Genomic DNA, 18,627 nt, shown 5'->3' on the forward strand with positions numbered 1-18,627 from the left:
TTAGAATCTCCCCTCCCTTCTTTTTTGGGCAAGAGAGAGCATTCTTATGGATAAATTCTTTTGTGTGGACTTCTGTAATTATTCCTTTAGGAGAAACTCTTAAGTAAAATTAAGCAGTGTCTTAGCTGCTCCTCTGAGAGTTTGTCACCAACGACTTTATATTCAGTATCTTGGGTGTTCTGTCACAGGGACCACAGGTAGATACATGAGCCTGGAAGAGGTCAGTTCCCATGAGCTCTTCCTGAAGAATCTGTCAGAGAATGAGCTTCAGACAACTGAGCAGTGTTTGAATCAGCTAAGAAGACCAAGTAATGTGAATCAGGATGATTGATACTAGATGTCACTGCAGGTTTAGAATGGCAGACTGCTTTCTTTCCCTCCTTCCTTCCTTCTTCCCTCCTTCTCCCTCTCCTTTCGTGTACTTATCTGTCTGTACACACACACGTGTACATACATACACATGCATGTCTGTAAATGCGTACAGGGAGAAGGGGGAGAGCATATGGAAATTGTAGTAAACTGGTGTACTGCTTTGCAAAAAACAGAGTCACCCATGTGACTTAAAAAAATAAAAGCAGACATTAAAAATCCAGTGCCTCGTTTTTGATGTTAGAAAACTGAAAGTATATAAAACTCTGGGAACCCTACTCTGCTGTATTTCAATTAATTGAGCTTGGTACACTCACATCAACTTGTTTACACATTACGTGGATTCAAACATCTGCCTCAGTGATGTCTTTTTTTCCCGTGAGGTGTGTGACCTTGAATGTGCTTCTTAGCTGCACAATCAGTGATGCATACTTTGGCACTTCATATGCTTTGGGGTCACTTAACAATTTAAACATTACTTTTTAAGAGTCATACCATGTTTCAAGGTGCATTTGTTCATGCTTATTGGTAAGATGATTTCCTTCTGGGTGTTACTGCCTACGGATACCTTTGTAGTTTGTGCCTGATTTGTTAATAGGAGCTGCTGTCCATTTTTATTTCAGCAATCTACTTTGACTGAAGCTGTTTCAGTTTTCATATTTTGACCAAGTAGCACAACAGTAATTAATAATAAACCAGAAGGTGCTTATGATGTTTGGAGATACTATGGAAGATCACTGTGAAATTTCATACGTATAAAACTTTGAAAAATCTGAAAGCCAGTCAGCTCAGGTTTTTTTTTTTCCCCTCACAAACTCACTAGGCATCCTGACTCAAAGGTTGCTCATTTAAATATGGTAATTAGTTAATGCATATTAATAACATGAGTTTGTATTCACATTTTTCATCTGTCTACGTTAATAAATGTGTTGTATAAGAGACATTTTACTTAGATACTTGGCTAAACTTCTTTAAGGAAAGTGTAATCCAGAAACAATTTTAGTACATTTTTCACTTCCATCAACATTAAGTGGGAAAACTGTCAGTGTAGTTATTCACACACATGACTTCTCTTTCTCTTTTTTTTTTTTTTTTTGGGACTACTGTCATTTGATGGCCAGGCTGTACTAAATGATTTTTACCTATGACAGTTCATCGAAACAAATCGATTTTACCTTTGGAGATTTGCAGGAAATAAATAACTTTGATGTTCTCTACACCACTGTTATTTTTTTTTTTATTCATCTTATAATTTTGTCTTTATGATATGTACTGGAGGAATTTTTATCCTTTTGCTTAGTTTTGATTAAGATACCACTTTGTGATGTAAGCGTCATATCTTTCAACCAATTCCTCACATGGTGAACATTTCATAGCATCATCTTTATGTTATGTAGATATGTCTGTTCTGAAATCACTGCCAAGAACCATTTGACTGTTGGACAGAAGCTCTTCAATCTGTGGTTTGGGCTATAGACCTCAACAGCTTCTGCTTTTTTTCCTCCATGTGTAAAATTTAGTTGTGTTGAGCCAAATGGTGAGATGAATTTAAATCAAAGATGAATACATAGTGGATGGCAACCTACAGTGACCCGGGGTTATTTTGACTCTCTGAAGGTGGTTTTGATTATTCATCCTTGGCACTAGTCTTTGCCTGCAGCCTGTAATCTTGTTGTAAGATTAATACTGTTCTAGAAGTCTGGTGCACGTTGCTTAAGATTAACTATGGTGCCCTGGGCAGTTAGTTTTAGGGAGTCAGTCAGTACTGTTCATTTAGTTTTTCTGAAATGACAAGATGAGAATTTATTTGGGGCACAAGGTGCTTTTAGGTATAGATCCAAAATTAGAGTCTGTAATATATTGCATCTTGTAAGGGACTGGGAATTATGGTGTTACAAACAAATCTTGTATGCAGTTTTTTAGCTGTGTTATTTGCCATAGTTTTTCTAGCTTGTTTCACTTAAAATCATAAGCATTATTTTAGTTTTTCAAGATTGTTAGTAATGGCTGCATAACAGTCTGTCAATAAGACATAGAGTAGACCTCATCATGACTTCTTAGTGACATTTCTGTGTTTTAAAATTATAACTGTTGCTGTACAAAACTTTCATTGCCCCTGGAAAAATTTCCTCTTGCACTGTATACTTAAGCTATATTTCACTTATCTCTTGCTGTGTAACTACTCAAAATGTAGTGGCTTAAACAAGACCAGTAATTTACTTATCTCACCAATCGGTAATTTAGGCAAAGCTGGGAAAGACTGAGAATAAACTTTCCAGAAGGCTCACTCAGATGACTGGCAAGCTGGTGCTCGTCATTCCCTGGGAACCCAACTGGGCTGTGGCTTGGGATCCTCAGTCGCTTTCTGCATAGGGCCCCTGAGGGCTAGTAGCACTTCCTCACAGCATAGCAGCTGGGTTCCAAGAGAGAGAGTGTCTCAATAGAACCAGACAGTAGCTGCATGGCCTTTGCAAACCTGGCTTTGGAAATCATACAGTGTCACTTGTGTGAAGTCTCTTTCCTACTCCACGCCCTCCTCACGTGCATCATTACTGGATATAATGTTGCTGTTCGGTTGCTCAGTAGTGTCCAACTCTTTGTGACCCCATGGACTGCAGCACACCAAGTTTCCCTATCCTTCACTGTCTCCCGGAATTTGTTCAAATTCATCTCCATTGAGTTGGTGATGCTATCCAACCATCTCATCTTTTGCTGCCCTCTTCTCCTTTTGCCTTCCATCTTTCCCAGAATCTTATGATTTAACAAATTCCCTGTTTTGGGATGTTAAGTTTGTTTCCTATTTTTGTCTATTTTGTGAACAGTACTGCCATGAGCATTCTTGTACTTAAAGCTCTTTTGATCATCACTTTGTTACACTAAAATTCTTGAGATACAACAACTGGGTCAGAAGAAAATAACATTTTTTTAAGGCTTTGGAGAAATGACAACTCACTTTCCTACCAGCTAGAGGAAAGGTTAAACACTTAAACTTTCATTTTTTTCTTAACTATTTATTAATTTGTCAGTCTGTCTGTCTAACTATTCACCTGCCTGCCTGTGCCGGCTCTTAGTTGTGGCATGTGGGATCTTCACTTGTGTCTTGTGGAAGCTAGTTCCCCGACCAGGGATCGAACCCACACCCCCTGCATTGGGAGTGTGCAGTCCTAGCCACTGAACCACTGGGGAAGTCCCACAAAGCTGACATTTAACATAGCTAATTTAGACCTTTTCAGATTTTGCAGTTGTCCCTGTAATGTTCTTTGATGTGAAACAGAACTTCCAGATACTGAATTGGCAGTCAGGTATCTTGTCTCTCTAGTCTGCAGTAATCTGAAACTGGTTTTCAGTACACGGCTAGTGGATAGTTTCATGGTTTTGCAGTTATGCACGCGTATGTGTGAGAGTGGTGTCAATGTGGGAGACAGTTTGTTGTTTTGATCTATGGACTTTACTGTATAAATTAGAACTGAGAGTTGACTGTGGGGAAATGGGCTTTCTATTGTCAACTGGAAAGGTGAAAACAGGTCCATTACTCAAGGCCACCTTGGTGTTGATTCTGTTTTTCACCCCAGTTGATGAATTAGTTTGATTATTTGGTTCAAGATCTAGGTGAGACTGATGGATTTGTTTTTGTTCAGTTGCTCAGTTGTGTCTGACTATTTGCAACCCCATGGCAGCATGCCAGGTTTCCCTGTTCTTCACCATCTTGAGTTTGAGCAAGCTTAAACTCTGGTCTGTTGAGTCAGTGATGCCATCTAATCATCTCATCCTCTGTCACCCCCTTTTCCTCCTGCCTTCAGTCCTTCCCAGAATGGGAGTCTTTTCCAATGAGTCAGCTCTTTGCATCAGGTGGCCACAGTACTGGAGCATCAGCATCAGTCCTCCTAATGAGTATTCAGGGTTGATTTCCTTTAGGATTGACTGATTTGATCTCCTTGCAGTTCAAGGGACTGCCATGCCCTGTAGGCATGCCGTGTAGGACCACTCAAGATGGTTGGGTCTTGGTGGAGAGTTCTGACAAAATGTGGTCCACGGGAGAAGGGGATGGCAAACTACTTCAGCATTCTTGCCTTCAGAACCCCATGAACAGTATGAAAAGGCAAAAGGACTGACGCATAGATACAGATATATCTCCATTTTAAAATAGAAGGCTGTGCATGGCTGTGTAAGCGCTTCCTGCCTTCTAGTGTAGCACCCAATGTAAAAGCACTTGGGCAAAAAAAAAAATTGAGCTGCTTACATCTCCTTGGACACACAGTGTCACTCCTAAGTGCTTGCCTCTGCCAAAGACTCTCAGGAACTTAAAGTCCTGCTCTCTGTAACCATCTTTATAACGATCCAGTTCCATATTTCTGCCTACTTATATCCATTAACCCTGTGAGTATGTGTATTCCATTTTTTGCATATCCATGGGCTTCCAGAATGATGCAGTCTTTTTGTTACAAGAGAAAATGACAGTAATACTTGTCAACACTTATTCCTCTGTATTGTGTTAAACCTTTAAGTAAAGAATGTTATAGAAATAGTAGAGTAGGAAATGGCAACCCACTCCAGTATTCTTGCCTGGGAAATCCCATGGACAGAGGAGCCGGATGAACTACAGTCCATGGGGGTCGCAGAGTCAGACGTGACTGAGCATGTGTACATATATACCCATATATATATATATATATATAGAAATTGAGGTTTTTTCCTTGTGTCCCATATTGGCTGTTGTTTTTACTTTATAGGACCTCAGTTGTGTAGACTAGAGGTGTGATCTTTGTGTGTACAGGTTTGCTCAAAAGTTCATGCAGACATGCAGTCGTGACTTTGAGTTCTAGTTAGTTACTGCCACACTGCCAGTCATGTGATGGGTGGTTAAGAATCAGGCTTTGTTGTCTGTCTGGCCTCGATTTGAATCTAGTTTTGCGATTTGGGGCAAAGTGGTTAACTTTTCAAGATTTCCTTTTTTAAAATAGAGATAACATTGTTAACTTTTCCAGCTACTTTTCAGGTTTAAATGAGATCATATATTTTAGTAACTTGGTATAGAGTATAGCACTAAAAAAGAATTTCAAAACTGACAGGTGATGTTATTTTATTTTCTATTTGGTTATTGTAATCTATTGACCTTCAGAGTTGACTGTTCTATTTGTTTCGTGCTTTCTCAAAAAATATTCTCATGTCTCCCACAGGACTTTGTCTCTACAATTATCCGTTTACTGGACAGCCCCTCTGCTTCCATTAGAGCCAAAGCCTTTCTGGTTCTTTTATATATTTTGATTCATAACCACGAGATGCTGCTGCTTAGCTGCCAAGCAAGGTAAGATTTTCTCTGATTTTGCCAGTGACTTCAGTTTGGTGCCTGTTTTATTAGTAGTGTTTCTTGACCCCTATGTACCTGGTTATTGAAAATCATTTTCCTAGATTTTTCCAAGGGTTTAATTTTTCACTTATCACCTCTGCTTGGAAGCACTGACGTCAGCTGGTGGTTAAGTACTAGGAATTTCCTAGATCTGAGTACAGTGTGTTAAAGGTAGGGTGTCAAAGGTGGTTCTGGTTTGCGTCTTTGTAAGGCAGTGTTGATGGGTGCTTTGGTCATAGTTCTCATTAGTATGAGGTTCTGGACCGAGTAGCTGAACGCCCAGAGGAACCAGTGTAGTACAGCAGAGGCGGCGGTGGGATAGGGATCTGGAGTATGTGGACTGGTCCTTGACTGGGCAGATCTCTCATGGATACTGAGTCTCACCTCTTCTCTCCAAAAGCAGAAGCTTCTGATGTACCTCAGGTTCCCTTCATCCTCTGATGCCTCTTGATTAATGTCTTTGAAACTGTCTGGCCATTTGTTACATCCCAGAGGAACCTTGAGCACATGGTTTACTGTCTATTTCTTGACCTGGTTTTTTACTTAAGGTAGAATACTGGGAAGATTCTAGAATTGCTGAGATGGATCTTGATTAGGGATTGGAAAATTTTATCCTGCAAACAGAGAGTACATGTTTTAGGATTTACAAGTCAAGAAGCAAAATTGTGAATATTATGTATGTACTTTTATTACAAGAGAGAAGACAAATTTTCACAAATTTTTTGTTGACATAATTAAAAATACACTACTCGCAATCTCTCCCTGGGATGGATTGGCAGATACAAACTATGATATATAGAATGAATAAGCAAGGTCCTACTCTATAGCACAGAGAACTATATTCAGTAACCTGTGATAAACTGCAATGGGAAGAGTATGAAAAATAATGTGTGAATCACTTTGCTGTACAGCGCAAATTAACGCAATATTATAAATCAACTAATTCACTGGGGTTAAAGAAAAAGTATATATTGCTAATAATTGAGTATATACTTTTTGTAATATTGGTCTAATAATGGGAAAAATAGAATTCTTTTGGGGAGAAGAGTTAACATTTTGCTTAATAGAGGTCAAAGTGAGAGTCCTTATTATCAAATCTGATTGCAAATGTTCCTGTTGGTGCTGATCCCTAATGCAGTTTTATGTTTCTTATGTTTGAAAATGTCTTTTCACACAGATGGGTTCTAACACATGTCAATATCCGTTCATGGGCACATGACTTTCATTGAGCATATTCATCACTTCGAAGGCATTTGTAGTTTTCTGTTAGATTCTTCCCTATTTCTGTTTTTAGCCTGTCATCACATTGCAGGTGAACCACTTCTAGGTGTGGGTCATGTGCAGGGTCCTAAGAAATTTCCATTGATTCCGATTTCTCAGGGATCAACCCTTTGTTGTCTTGTGTCCAGTTGAGAACTGATGTCTCATATGCTTTGTCTATTTGTTAGTGGTTATAGATGAGAGGGTGTGCCCTGATCCTGTGAGCCCATCATTGCCGGAAGCAGAAGTTGCTCTTCCCTATCCTCACTGTCTTTGCTGCCTCTTATCTCTGCTTGTATCTACCATCATTTTCCTCCAGGACAAGTAATATAGTTTCTCAGCAGGTGTTCTTCCATCCTTTCTTAGACTCATAGTCTGGCCTCTGTGTAACAGCAAGAGTGTCTCTTACGCAGTGTGAATCAGCTTTTGTTTCTTGCCTGTTCACTTTCTCCTCGTAGCATCCTGTTGGGCTGAAATAGCACCGCACGCTCTGCCCGCGGGCTGCTCTGTCTGCCTTCGTCTTGTGCCCGCCCACCTCTCAGCCCTGTGTTCTGCAGCTCCTGCTTGCGCCGCGTCCACACCAGCCTAGCTGCACAGCTCCTGTTGCTTCCTGCGTGCGCTTGCTCATTACACTCTGCTCCGGTGCCCCCTGTGCCCGCAGCGCTCTCCCCGCAGCTACGTGCCTGGCTGATTTCCCCTGCTCATTCAGGTTTCTGTTCAGTCTCGTGGTTGCTACTTCTGAGAGCCACTCTAATCATCCTATCTCGAATTCCACTCCTCACCCCAACTCAGAGACTCTCTAACTGGGAAGAACTGAGTCCCTGAGACTGAGAGAGCCTGAGTGGGGCAGGCTTGGTCCTGCTAGGAAGTGACTGTGGTTTCTGTGTCCCTGAGTGACTATTTAGAGACTTTGGCCGTGGTGGACAGATGGTGGCCTGAATGCACACCCTAACCCTGACCCCTACTCTGCCTTCTCTGGAGAGAGAAGGGGCAGGGTGCCTGGAGGGTGAGGCTTATTCTTGCGGGAGAGGTAAGCGTGGGTCCCATTCTTCCTGTGCTGTGGGGAGAGACACAAACACTCTGTCCTCTAAGCCTGGGGCAATAGCAGACCTCAGGTCTTCTGTTGGGTGCAGAATGCCGGTGCTATTGGTGTGTGGTTTTTGGGCCAGCAGTCCTGTCCCCAGGGGATCCACAGTGGAGCTGCCTTGGGGGCCAGTCTGCCCCTGACTGAGGCTGCAGGGGCATGACCTCATTTTCCAGCACTTGGAGAGAACACGTCCCCTCCCCACCTGTATCTTTGCCTAACCTGGCCTGATCAGGTGCCGAGCCAGGGGAGGAAGTCTTGAGCGAGCAGAGCTTGGTCACAGTCCACTGATGGAGATGCTGGAAGTACTTGAAGGAGGAAGACCAAGGGCAGGCAGCCCTCACGGAGGCAGAACTAATGGAATAGACAGCATGTTAACAAACAAGGAACGAAAACTCCATGGAGAAGCAGTTTTCTGAAATTCAGCAGAAGAACCAAGAGCAAATGGCCTCTGCTGGGGACAGCATTAGTGCTTTGAAAGGACACATTGACCCACACAGAGCCAGTGACAAAGACATGGAGATTCATGTGGAAACTCACATGCAGAGCATGCGGAATGCCAGGAGGAGGAAAGGAACAGATGGAGGAGGGTTTCTAATGGAAGAAATCTCAGTAGTCATCTTCTGCTCAAACATTCTCTCTCCTGATGCTGTATTAAACTGAGGGTAAAGGAATCAAAAAGTCACAAAACTGCAAAGCGAAAGGTGACCAAGGCAGAGGAATGCTGTCACCCGTCCTTTTTTGGAAGCTGGAAGGGTGAGAGATGAACGTTCACTGAGATCCATTAATGTCTGCCAAGGGAGAAGCTGGGAGGAGACCTCATCACCACGTGGCAGAACTCAGGACAGGTTGGGAAAGGCAGGTGTAAAGGTACCTTTGAAGCCAGAGGAAGGTGAGACCCAACGTAGGAGGATTGATGGCAGTTTGCGTGAGGACTTGATTCCCAGGCCTGAGCATTCAGGACGCTCCGCCTCTTCTGCTGCACCAGGAGACTTGAGATATATTCTGGGTGGTTTGAACCGGTGAGGCTTCAGTTGTGGGGTTTGAGACATATCAGAGGGAGATGAGGTGCTTTGTGAGACCTTCTAATGAGGATCGTAGAAAAGCTGCTTACTCTCAAGGGTGAGGACATCTGCTTTCTACCCCTCCTTGACTTGCAGGCTGTTGGCAGCCTGGTTTCCATACTCTTGACCAGAGTTTGGAGATTAACCTCAGGGAAGCTGATCCCATCCTCACAGGGGCTGGCCATTTGGCTGTCCCCTACTGTTGCTCAAGAAACCTTGCCCCATATTCCTGTATTGGAGCCCATCCATCGTGAATCCCACTCCTGCATGCAGACCTTCCAACAACACTTCAGTGCATCCTCTTAAAATATAAACGGACAACCAAGAATCACCAGATACATAAGGAAACACAGAACTCAGAAGTCAAGACCCGCCAAGAGACAAGAGACACTCAGCAGAAACAGAGACTTAATTAGAAACAGACAGTTCATGGAAAAAGGAGTGAGGATGACTCCTCGACCTGTGAGTGAATGCTGAATCTTCCTCATTGTTAGAGGAAAGCACCTCATACTCCTTGTTACAAGAGAAACTGCACTGAATGTTCTTTCTCACTCAACACATTGACAGTGTCTGAAACATGTTCTGTGGGTGAGGCTATGGGGCAGCTGGCACTGTCCTGTGCTGCTGGTGGGAATGGCAGAATACTGTGACTACTATGAAGAAGAATTTGGCTGTATCTAGAGAAATTCCATGTTTTTACCCTTTGTCCCAGCCATCTCACTTCTCGGATACACTGTCCAAAGATCTGTTATTGGCAAAGATGTGAAATGACACATGCGTGAGGCATCATTTGTTAACGGTAAACTATATACAGCAGACTAGCTGGAGAATTGTGGTCGCCCTTCTGTTAGTTTTTTCCTCCTGCCGTAACATTACAGCAAACTCAGTGGTTTAGGACAACACACATGTATTCATCTGGCAGTTCATGTGTGTCAGGAGGTCAGGCTCTTCATAGCTGGACCCCCTGCTCATGTCTCACAAAGTCGAAGTACAGTTATTGGCTGGTGCTGCAGTCCTTGTCTGAGGCTGAGGTCTTCTCCAAGAGCACTGATTGTTGGCAGAGTTCATTTCTTTGCAGCTGTGAGATCGAGGTCCCCACTTTGTTGCTGGTTTATGGCTGGGCTTGCTTTCGGCTTCTAGAGGCCATCCTTCCTCTCCATTGGCAATTCACAACAGAGGCATTTGCTTTTTTCCTGGAGGCAAGTAGTTGCCCTTTTTATACCTTGAATCCCTTCCACCGACTCAAATGTATTTGGCCTCACTCTTCTGCCACCAGGAATAGAAAGCCCCATTTTTAAAGGTTTCAGCTGATTGGGTTGGGCTCATGCACATAACGTACATAATTTGAGGTTGGTCGAATTGGGACTTTATTTAAAAAATTTTTTTATTGGAGTATAGTTGCTTTACAGTAATTGTGTTAGTTTCTGCTGCACAGCAAAATGAATCAGCCGTGCATACACTTATACCCCCTCCTTTTTGGATTTCCTTCCCATTTGGATCACCTTAGAGCCCTGAGTAGAGCTCCCTGTGCTGTTCAGTAGGTTCTCATTAGTTACCTGTTTTACTCATAGTGGCGGATATCTGTCAGCCCGTCTCCCGATTTGTTCCCATTCCCTTCCCCGCTTAGTGTTTATGTTTGTCCTCTATATCTGTGTCCCTTTCTGCTTTGCAGATAGGTTCACCTCTGTTATTTTTCTAGGTTTCACATATGCGCTAATATATCATCCTTGTTTTTCTCTTTCTGACTTGCTTCATTCTGTCTTACCGTCTCTAAGCTCATCCACATCTCTGCAAATGACATAATTTTGTTCCTTTTCATCTTTAAACTCCCTTCACTGTTGTACTCAGATTAGTGTTTTGAATAGTCAAGGGGCAGGAATTGTGGGAGAGACGTTTTTAGCATTCTTGTAGCCACAGTCCCCATGATGGAGGACTCTTCAGCTGTGAGAATGGACAAGTAGGATCTCTATACACAGCCATGGACTGATCACCAGGACATATTATCCTGATAGAAGCAAAGTGCAGAAGGGTACTTATTATATACTAACTTTTGTGTAAGAATGAGGGAGAAAACAGAAGAGACACATCCACTTATTACTATTTTCAAAAAGAACAGAAGGATAAATTAAAAATGAACCAAATGGCATTTTATATGGAGCGAAAGACAATAGGGAACAGGGGTAGAGGTGACAGCTCTACTTTGCATATACCTGTTTTATGATTTCGATTTAAGTGTCAGGTGAATGTTTAATATAATTAAAATTAAATAAAGCAGTCTCTAAAACTTGAAAAATAATTTGGTAGTGTGTGATGTAACTCCAAAGAAGAGCTATTGAAGTATATGCTGCTGCTGCTAAGTCACTTCAGTCGTGTCCGACTCTGTGTGACCCCATAGACGGAAGCCCACCAGGCTCCCCCGTCCCTGGGATTCTCCAGCCAAGAACACTGGAGTGGTTTGCCATTTCCTTCTCCAATGTGTGAAAGTGGAAAGTGAAAAGTGAAAGTGAAGTCGCTCAGTCGTGTCCGACCCTTAGCGACCCCACGGACTGCAGCCTACTAGGCTCCTCCATCCATGGGATTTTCTAGGCAAGAGTATTGAAGTATATAAAGAACACTAATTGTTTTTCAGTGCAGTTGATTCTTGAACAACATGGAATTGAACTGTGCAGGTTTACTTACATGCAAATACTTTCCCAATAAGTATAGACAGAACTACAGCCTGTGGTTGGTTGACTCCTCAGATGCAAAACTACGTGAACATTGAGAGCAGATTTGAGCATCCACGGATTTTGGTATCAGCAGTGGTTCCTGGAACCAAACTGGTAGTTCCATATGAGACATCTTTCATTTCAGTTGCTGTTCCTTCAATAGCCATGGATCATTTTTTTCTACTGTCTTAAAGGCATTTTCTTTGTCTTTAGGATTTAAAAAAGTTTACTTGTTATGTGTCTTTAATGTGAGTTTCTTTGGGTTTCTCCTGTTTTGAGTTTGTTGATTTAAGTCTTCTGCTAAATTTGGATATTTTTCAGGCATTATTTCTTCAGATACTTTTTCAGTCCCATTGTTTCTCTCCTCCTTTCTGGATCCTGATGATACAAATACAAGGCATTTTGTTATTGTCTGGTAGGTCCCTGAGATGCTTTCTTTAATAAGCCTATTTGTATCTGCTTTTCAGATACTGTAAATTCAGTTAATCTGTCCTTAAGTTTACTGATCATGTTGTCTATTACCTGTGCTCTATTCTTGAGCCGGTCCATTGACTTTTAAGTTTTGGTTATTGTAGTTTTCAAAAGTTCTGTAGCTTACATTGGTTATTTTAAAAACTTTTTTCTCCTGAAATTTTCAGTTCTTCCATTGGTCTTTCAGATCATTTGAAACATTTTTATGATGCCTGCTTAGAAATTCTTATTAGATCCTTCTAGCACCTGGTTCATATTGGTGTTAGCATCTGTTGATTGTGTTTTTTTGATTCATGTTGTGATTTTCCTGGTTCTTGCTATTGTTTGTGATTTTTAAGATTATATCCTGGACATTTTGCCTATTACCTTGTGTAATAGGATGTGTCTTCCTCTTGCTTGGTGTTAAGTCTTGTCGCTGCTAGGGGAGGGATGAAGGTCTTGCTCATCACTGGGCCCCATTGATAACTAACCTGCCAGGGAAATCAGATTGCTGTTTGCTTCTTGTGGCCAGAGAATGGAAGATCAGCTTCTTGCTCAGACACATTGTCACTGCCCCTACAGGGAGACTGGAGTGTGGCTTGCTTGGCTGGGCAGGGAATGGAGGGTCCGCTGCCTGCTGTCTTATAGGTATTACGTCTACAGGGGAATCAGGTCACTGTTGCCTGCTTCCACCAGGCAGAGGATGGAAGGTTAGCGCCCTGTTTGGCCTTGCCCACACCTCCCAGTTGGGAGGTTGGTATGTGTTCCTTTTTGCTTTGCTGCCCAGGTATTACACCAGTGTGTAATGCAACGTTGAATATAAATGTCTTCAAAAGGGAGGCAGGCTTCAGGTTAGAGAGATGTTAAAATTCTCTGTGATGAGTTCATAGAGAAAATTGTTCTCTCTTCCATACCTGTGCCTTGGAACTCTGTTAGCAGCTGGATGTTTGAGCTAATGGCGATGCTACCCGTCTGCCTGAGAACTGAAACCTCACATCAAGTGCCCATGATAACCTTTGCTGCATTATGTAGATATTATTTCCTGCTTACCATCATCACCACCAGCCTTTTATGGATTAAATTTCAGTACATTTTCTATGATGTCAGCTCTCAAATCTATCTTGCATGACAGGCAGTGAAATTGAGCTGTCAGGATTAGATAAAAAGGATATGATAGCCCCCAAATGTCCACCTATTTCTCCAAATGGCTTCATACTCATATTGAAAATGACGGGAGATAAAATAGGGTCTTATGTTTCTCTAGAAGTGATAACCCTTTGAGGGGATGAAGAGCCTTGTAAGTTCATTGTGTAGTTTGTTATGAGCCTGAAATGTCAATGCCTCCTGATGGATCAGGTTTTCTTAGACTTTTTTCCCCCTTCCCCATAGCGTTGCTATTAATATGGTAATCAGTGGGGAAAAAATCTGCTTTGATCTTAAAAGGAAGATTTAAAAAAATTTTACTCTGTATAATTGGTTAACTGTGTGGGAAAAATTATTTTCTCAGCTTACACCATACAAAAGTCAATTCCAGATGGATTAAAGAATTATATATGAGAAAGAATCTCTAAACAGCTGGAAGAAAATATGTTTAAATATGGGCAAGGAAAGCTTTTCTGAGCAGAAAAGCAATGAAATAAACCATAAAAGGAAATACTGATACTTTGACTATATATAGTTTAGAAACTTTTATATGCCCCACAAATCAGAAATAAAATTTCATGCTAAGAAATTCTGTAAAGTTTTGCATCGGGAAATCCAATGGACAGAGGAGCTTGGGGGGCTATGGTCCGTGGAGTCTCAAAGAGTCAGACACGACTGAGCGACTGTGCATGTGGAAATCCTGCAGGTTCTTCAGGGACTCCCCAAGATCCTTGTTGACCCTGTCCACACTGTTTACAGCAACATAGTACTTCCTTGGTGATGGTGATCACCCACTCTTCTTCAGCAGAGTGATCCTCTCCATCCCCCAGATGGAATTATTTTGTCCTCTGATGAAAACCATTCTTGCTCGGAACCATTCCAGCAGAGCTCAGGGTCGAGGAAACTGTAGGTAAGACAGCAGTGAGTGGGCTGTTAGGTGTAACAGTGAGAGGTAGTCACTCCCACTTCCGCCTCTCAGTTACCACCAGACCCGTGTGTTTTGATGATGGGGAATGCTAAAGCCTATGTTTTGTCTGCTGATTCAAAACATTACCCCTCATTGTTACAAGACCTGGTGTTGTTTCCCAGCTGGCAGCACCACTGAGTTTGCAGTCGGCCCTTCTTCCTCTCAGTTAAGCCAGATGTCTCTGGGTGATGGGCTACTTGCTGAATAGTGAATTCATCGGACCTGAGCATATTACCACACTTCTTTTGCTGTTAGTAAGTTTCCTGATCAGATGAGTGTTACTTTGATTATCAGGATGATGAATAAGGCATTTCTTTGTCTGTACTTAAAGGAGAGTTTACGGCCCCTTTCATGCACCGGTGTGTTGCTAGCTGACTGGCCAGACTGGGGGCATGGTTTTGGTTTCTCGTGTTGGCTGGATGGGCAGGATCTTGGTCGTAATTGAGGAGGAGCATTCTTTTTGCCAAGCCCGTATGTATCCTCTAATACTGCCGCCAAGGCCACTCTGGATGAGGGCCCATGAGCAAGCCGTGGGGTGACTGGAGAGACGGTGTTGACTGACATTTGCAGGATGTGTCATCTTCTCTCCCTGATTGTAGAGAGGCTTCTTTAACGTGGTTGTCCTTTCGTGGGCATCCGCATGGTACACAAATGTCATCATGCTTTGTGCCCACTCTGAGACGTCCACTCACATAGACCTTCCCCAGTAATTCTGGTCACCAGTTTTTAACTCTTTTTTTTTTTTCTAAAGTCCCTGGCCATCAATGGAAGATTGTAGCTGTTAGCCAGTGCCCGTGAATCAGCAGGCATCAGCACCTTTAGCCATGTCTCAGTTTGAACATCAAGTAAAATGTGTTGGGCTTCCTTTCCAGGGACTCATTTGATTTCTTTTGTCCTGCTGGCAGCAGTCTACTTTGATTTGCTGCCGGCGTATTGGAGTGAACCATTCACTAACCAGGCTCAGTGATCTTCTTGTTCGGTCAGCTGCTTATAAATAATTCTTTATCAGGATCGAGAGAGGAGAGACAGTGCTAAAGAGAATGTGTCAAAGGACTCTGCGCCACCTGCTCATTCAGCTTAGTAGTTCTTACTGGACCTGTTCAAGCTTCGCTCTTATACTTATCAGTGCGCTTGATGATGGGTTACTGCTGTGTGTGCCCAGCCACGGTGGCTTGGTGTGTCAGGTTAATGATACAGTTAGTGATGGGTTACTCATATCATGTGATCATTTGATGTCACTCATCATGTTCATCCTCTATCAGGGGCTGTTTCTCAAAAGAACAGTGATCTGCAGATGAGAATATGGCTTAACTCTAAAACTTGGCAGCTAAAACCGTTAGCTGCTCTAACAAAATATCAAAGATTGGTGGCTTATAAAGGGGCTTCCTTGGTGGCTCAGAGGGGTGGCTTATAAATGGCATATATATTTCTCATAGTTCTGGAGGCTGGAAGTCTGAGATCAGGATGCCATTGTGGATCGGATGAAGGCCCTCCTCTAGGTTGCAGGCTTATCCTTGGGTCCACACATGGAGGAAGGTACTAGAGCCCTCTGTGGGCTCTCTTTTATAAAGGCAGTGATTCCTTCATGAGCGCTCTACCCCATGACCTAATCACCTTCTAATGTCATAACATTGCGTGTTAGGATTCTAGTTAAATTTGGGGGTGAACACAAGCCTTCAGACGATAGCATCCCAAAGACCTGTGTTGTGATTCGTTTATTGGGTTTTCCTGGGGCCCTATGTAAATATCACGTAAATATTCCCACAAGATAACCCACAAGATACTGAGAATATCAGTAGATGTGCTGGGTCATATGGCCCAGGTGGCAGAACTGCTTACACTGCACATGGGGATTGCAACAGAGCCTTCATTCATTCCAGCTCCATTAAAAACTAGTAAGTGTATGGGTCTCTCAGAAAATGAGTCAGAGGGACACAGTCAAATGTGGTGTATATTGCCGCCTAGGTTCACAAAACCCACCTTTTGGTCATAATCAGTAGAAGATGCAATAACTTGACTTTGCTCTGGAGGGATAGCTCAACATGTTCTAGATTGTTGAGCCCTAGAAACTTCACTGGGGCCTAGTAGACAATGGATTTTTATGGAGTTTATCTGTCTCTTAAATGTCTTACTAAGCCAACTGAAGTTCCTCAGGTCCAGCAGCCTAGTGTCTAACGTCACCAAAGTGCTAGTGTGCAAGTAAAGGTGTGATGTTGGTGGGACAGCAAGACAATGCAGACCTTTGCTGACCGATAACCCAGAGCAGGGTTGTTGGCAGAGCTCAAAGGCAAGGCCCTGAACATTCGCTGTTTGCCGTGATGAGTAAAAAGCAAATATGTGCTGATGGTTTCTTCCATATTTACATGTAGAAAAAAGCCTTTGCCAGGTCAATAGCAACTATATGATCCCAGGGCAGTGCTAATTTGCTCCAGTAGAGGTACCAAGCTGAAATCACAGCTGCAGTTGGAGTCACAACCTGTTTCTGTTTTGGGTAATCCATAGTCAAAGTCCATCACAGTCATTTATCTGCAATTCTGCACAGACCAAATAGAAAAATGGACATATAATACATTTTTATCATCCCTGTGCCTCTCAATTTTTTTTTTTTTGATGTTGCTATCAATTTCAGTGATTTGGTTTTCTGTGGATATGAATTGATATCTTTTTAGAGAGGGGACATGTCAGAACTCCTGTTTGTCCCCCCCCCCCCTTTTTTTTATCATAATGGCCCTTGCTGCAGAGATCATGTAGCCAGTGTGTAGATTCTGCTGATTGCTAAGTATGTCTATTCCTAAATGTCTATTACATTTCGAAACTGAAGAAATAAACACAGAATAGGTCTGTACATATGGTGTGTCCATGTAATTTAAATTTAGATAATCATAACCCAAGAGGCAGAAGCTTTAATTGAAAACAAAAGTATTGGATGATGAGCTTGCTGAAGATCCCTGATTTTTCTTAATATATTTATTTTATTGAAGTATAGTTGACTTACAGTGTTTCAGCTGTGCAAAGGTGATTCAGTTCTACATATAAATAAATGTATATTATTTTTGAAATTATTTTCCGTTATAGGATATTACAAGATATTGACACTAGTTCCCTGTGCTATACCTTTGTTGCTTGTTTCATATTTGTTTTTTAAAAATTAGAAATCTAGCATTTTATTCATACTAAATCAAGTGGAATCAAAACGTCATAAATTTTTTAGTTAGGCAAAAATTCGTAAGTTTTCTAAAAGGATCCCTTATTTATTTATTGAAGTATAGTTGATTTACAATGTTTCAGGTGTACAACAAGTAATTCAGGGATATATACACACATATGTCTTTTTTTTTCAGTTCTTTTCCTTTATAGGTTTTTATAAGATATTGAATATACTCATGTGCTATATGGTAGGTCCTTGTTGTTTATGTTATACATAGCAATCTGTATCTGTTAATTTTAAATTCCAAATTTATTTCTCCCCCCAAAATTCCATATTTGCACATTTTCTCTGAAGGGAGAAAAGTCAGTTATAAAAAATGTGCAGTAGACAGATACCAATGGGTTTAGATGGAAGTGAAGCAAGGAAAAGTGTGGTGTTTTGATTTTCTGGAATAGTATATGGTCTCATCGAGGAACCATTTGTGAGGTGGTCCGAGGCGAATCCAAATGGGATGGATTAGCCACAGTTTGCATCTTATGCAGCACCATACCGCACACGGGAAGGTCTGCAGCAGAAGTCGACGGTGAAGTGGCCCCTTGGTGGGCACAGTGAGTCCAGTAGCACCGGAAGGGGAGGGAGGGGTTTCAGGGCATAGGAATGGGGGTGGGGCAGGGGTGATGGCATCCTGGAGGATCCAGGCTAAGTTAAAGGAGCATGACTTCTCTGTTTAAAAAACCCGTATGACTGATTTCTCACAATGTGGATGTGCCGTTCTCTCTGAAAAAGACTACTGGAGTCTTATCTCCTGTTCACACCATTTCCAGGCAGTTTGTTCTTGTCTCTCAAGTTCCTTTCTGTTTCTCCTCTTCACCTGCACACTCGTAACTGCTAATGGGCTATCTGGCTTCCGTCCTCTCTCATCATTTATCTGTGCCATACCAGATTCGTGTTCTTCCAATGCCACTTTCGTCAAGTCGTCCCTTTGCTTTAAGAACTCTCCTTCCTGCAGTCTTCCTGGCATCCCTCTCCTTGTAGTTACCGTGGTCTTTGTGAAGGGTTTGCTAGTCCTAGTTTCTTCAAAAACTGT

General features: G+C 42.1%; 1 protein-coding gene across 4 annotated transcripts in view; it reads left to right on the forward strand.

The window, feature by feature from the left end:
* Window positions 1-18,627, forward strand: part of ULK4 (unc-51 like kinase 4) — a 514,736-nt gene that overhangs the window by 120,113 nt on the left and 375,996 nt on the right. For all 4 annotated transcript variants that reach the window (XR_008684254.2, XM_055414560.2, XM_055414559.2 and 1 more), the window contains exon 22: window positions 5,547-5,674. Coding sequence is in view for 3 of the 4 variants with exons in the window: in XM_055414560.2 (XP_055270535.2) it covers window positions 5,547-5,674 (128 nt within the window). In the remaining variant the exon portion in view is untranslated. The remainder of the gene's footprint in view (window positions 1-5,546; window positions 5,675-18,627) is intronic.

The sequence above is a fragment of the Moschus berezovskii genome, chromosome 24, assembly GCF_049115385.1.
Source record: "Moschus berezovskii isolate FMDL1 chromosome 24, NW_MosBer_1.0, whole genome shotgun sequence".
NCBI classification, from domain to species: Eukaryota; Metazoa; Chordata; class Mammalia; order Artiodactyla; family Moschidae; genus Moschus; species Moschus berezovskii.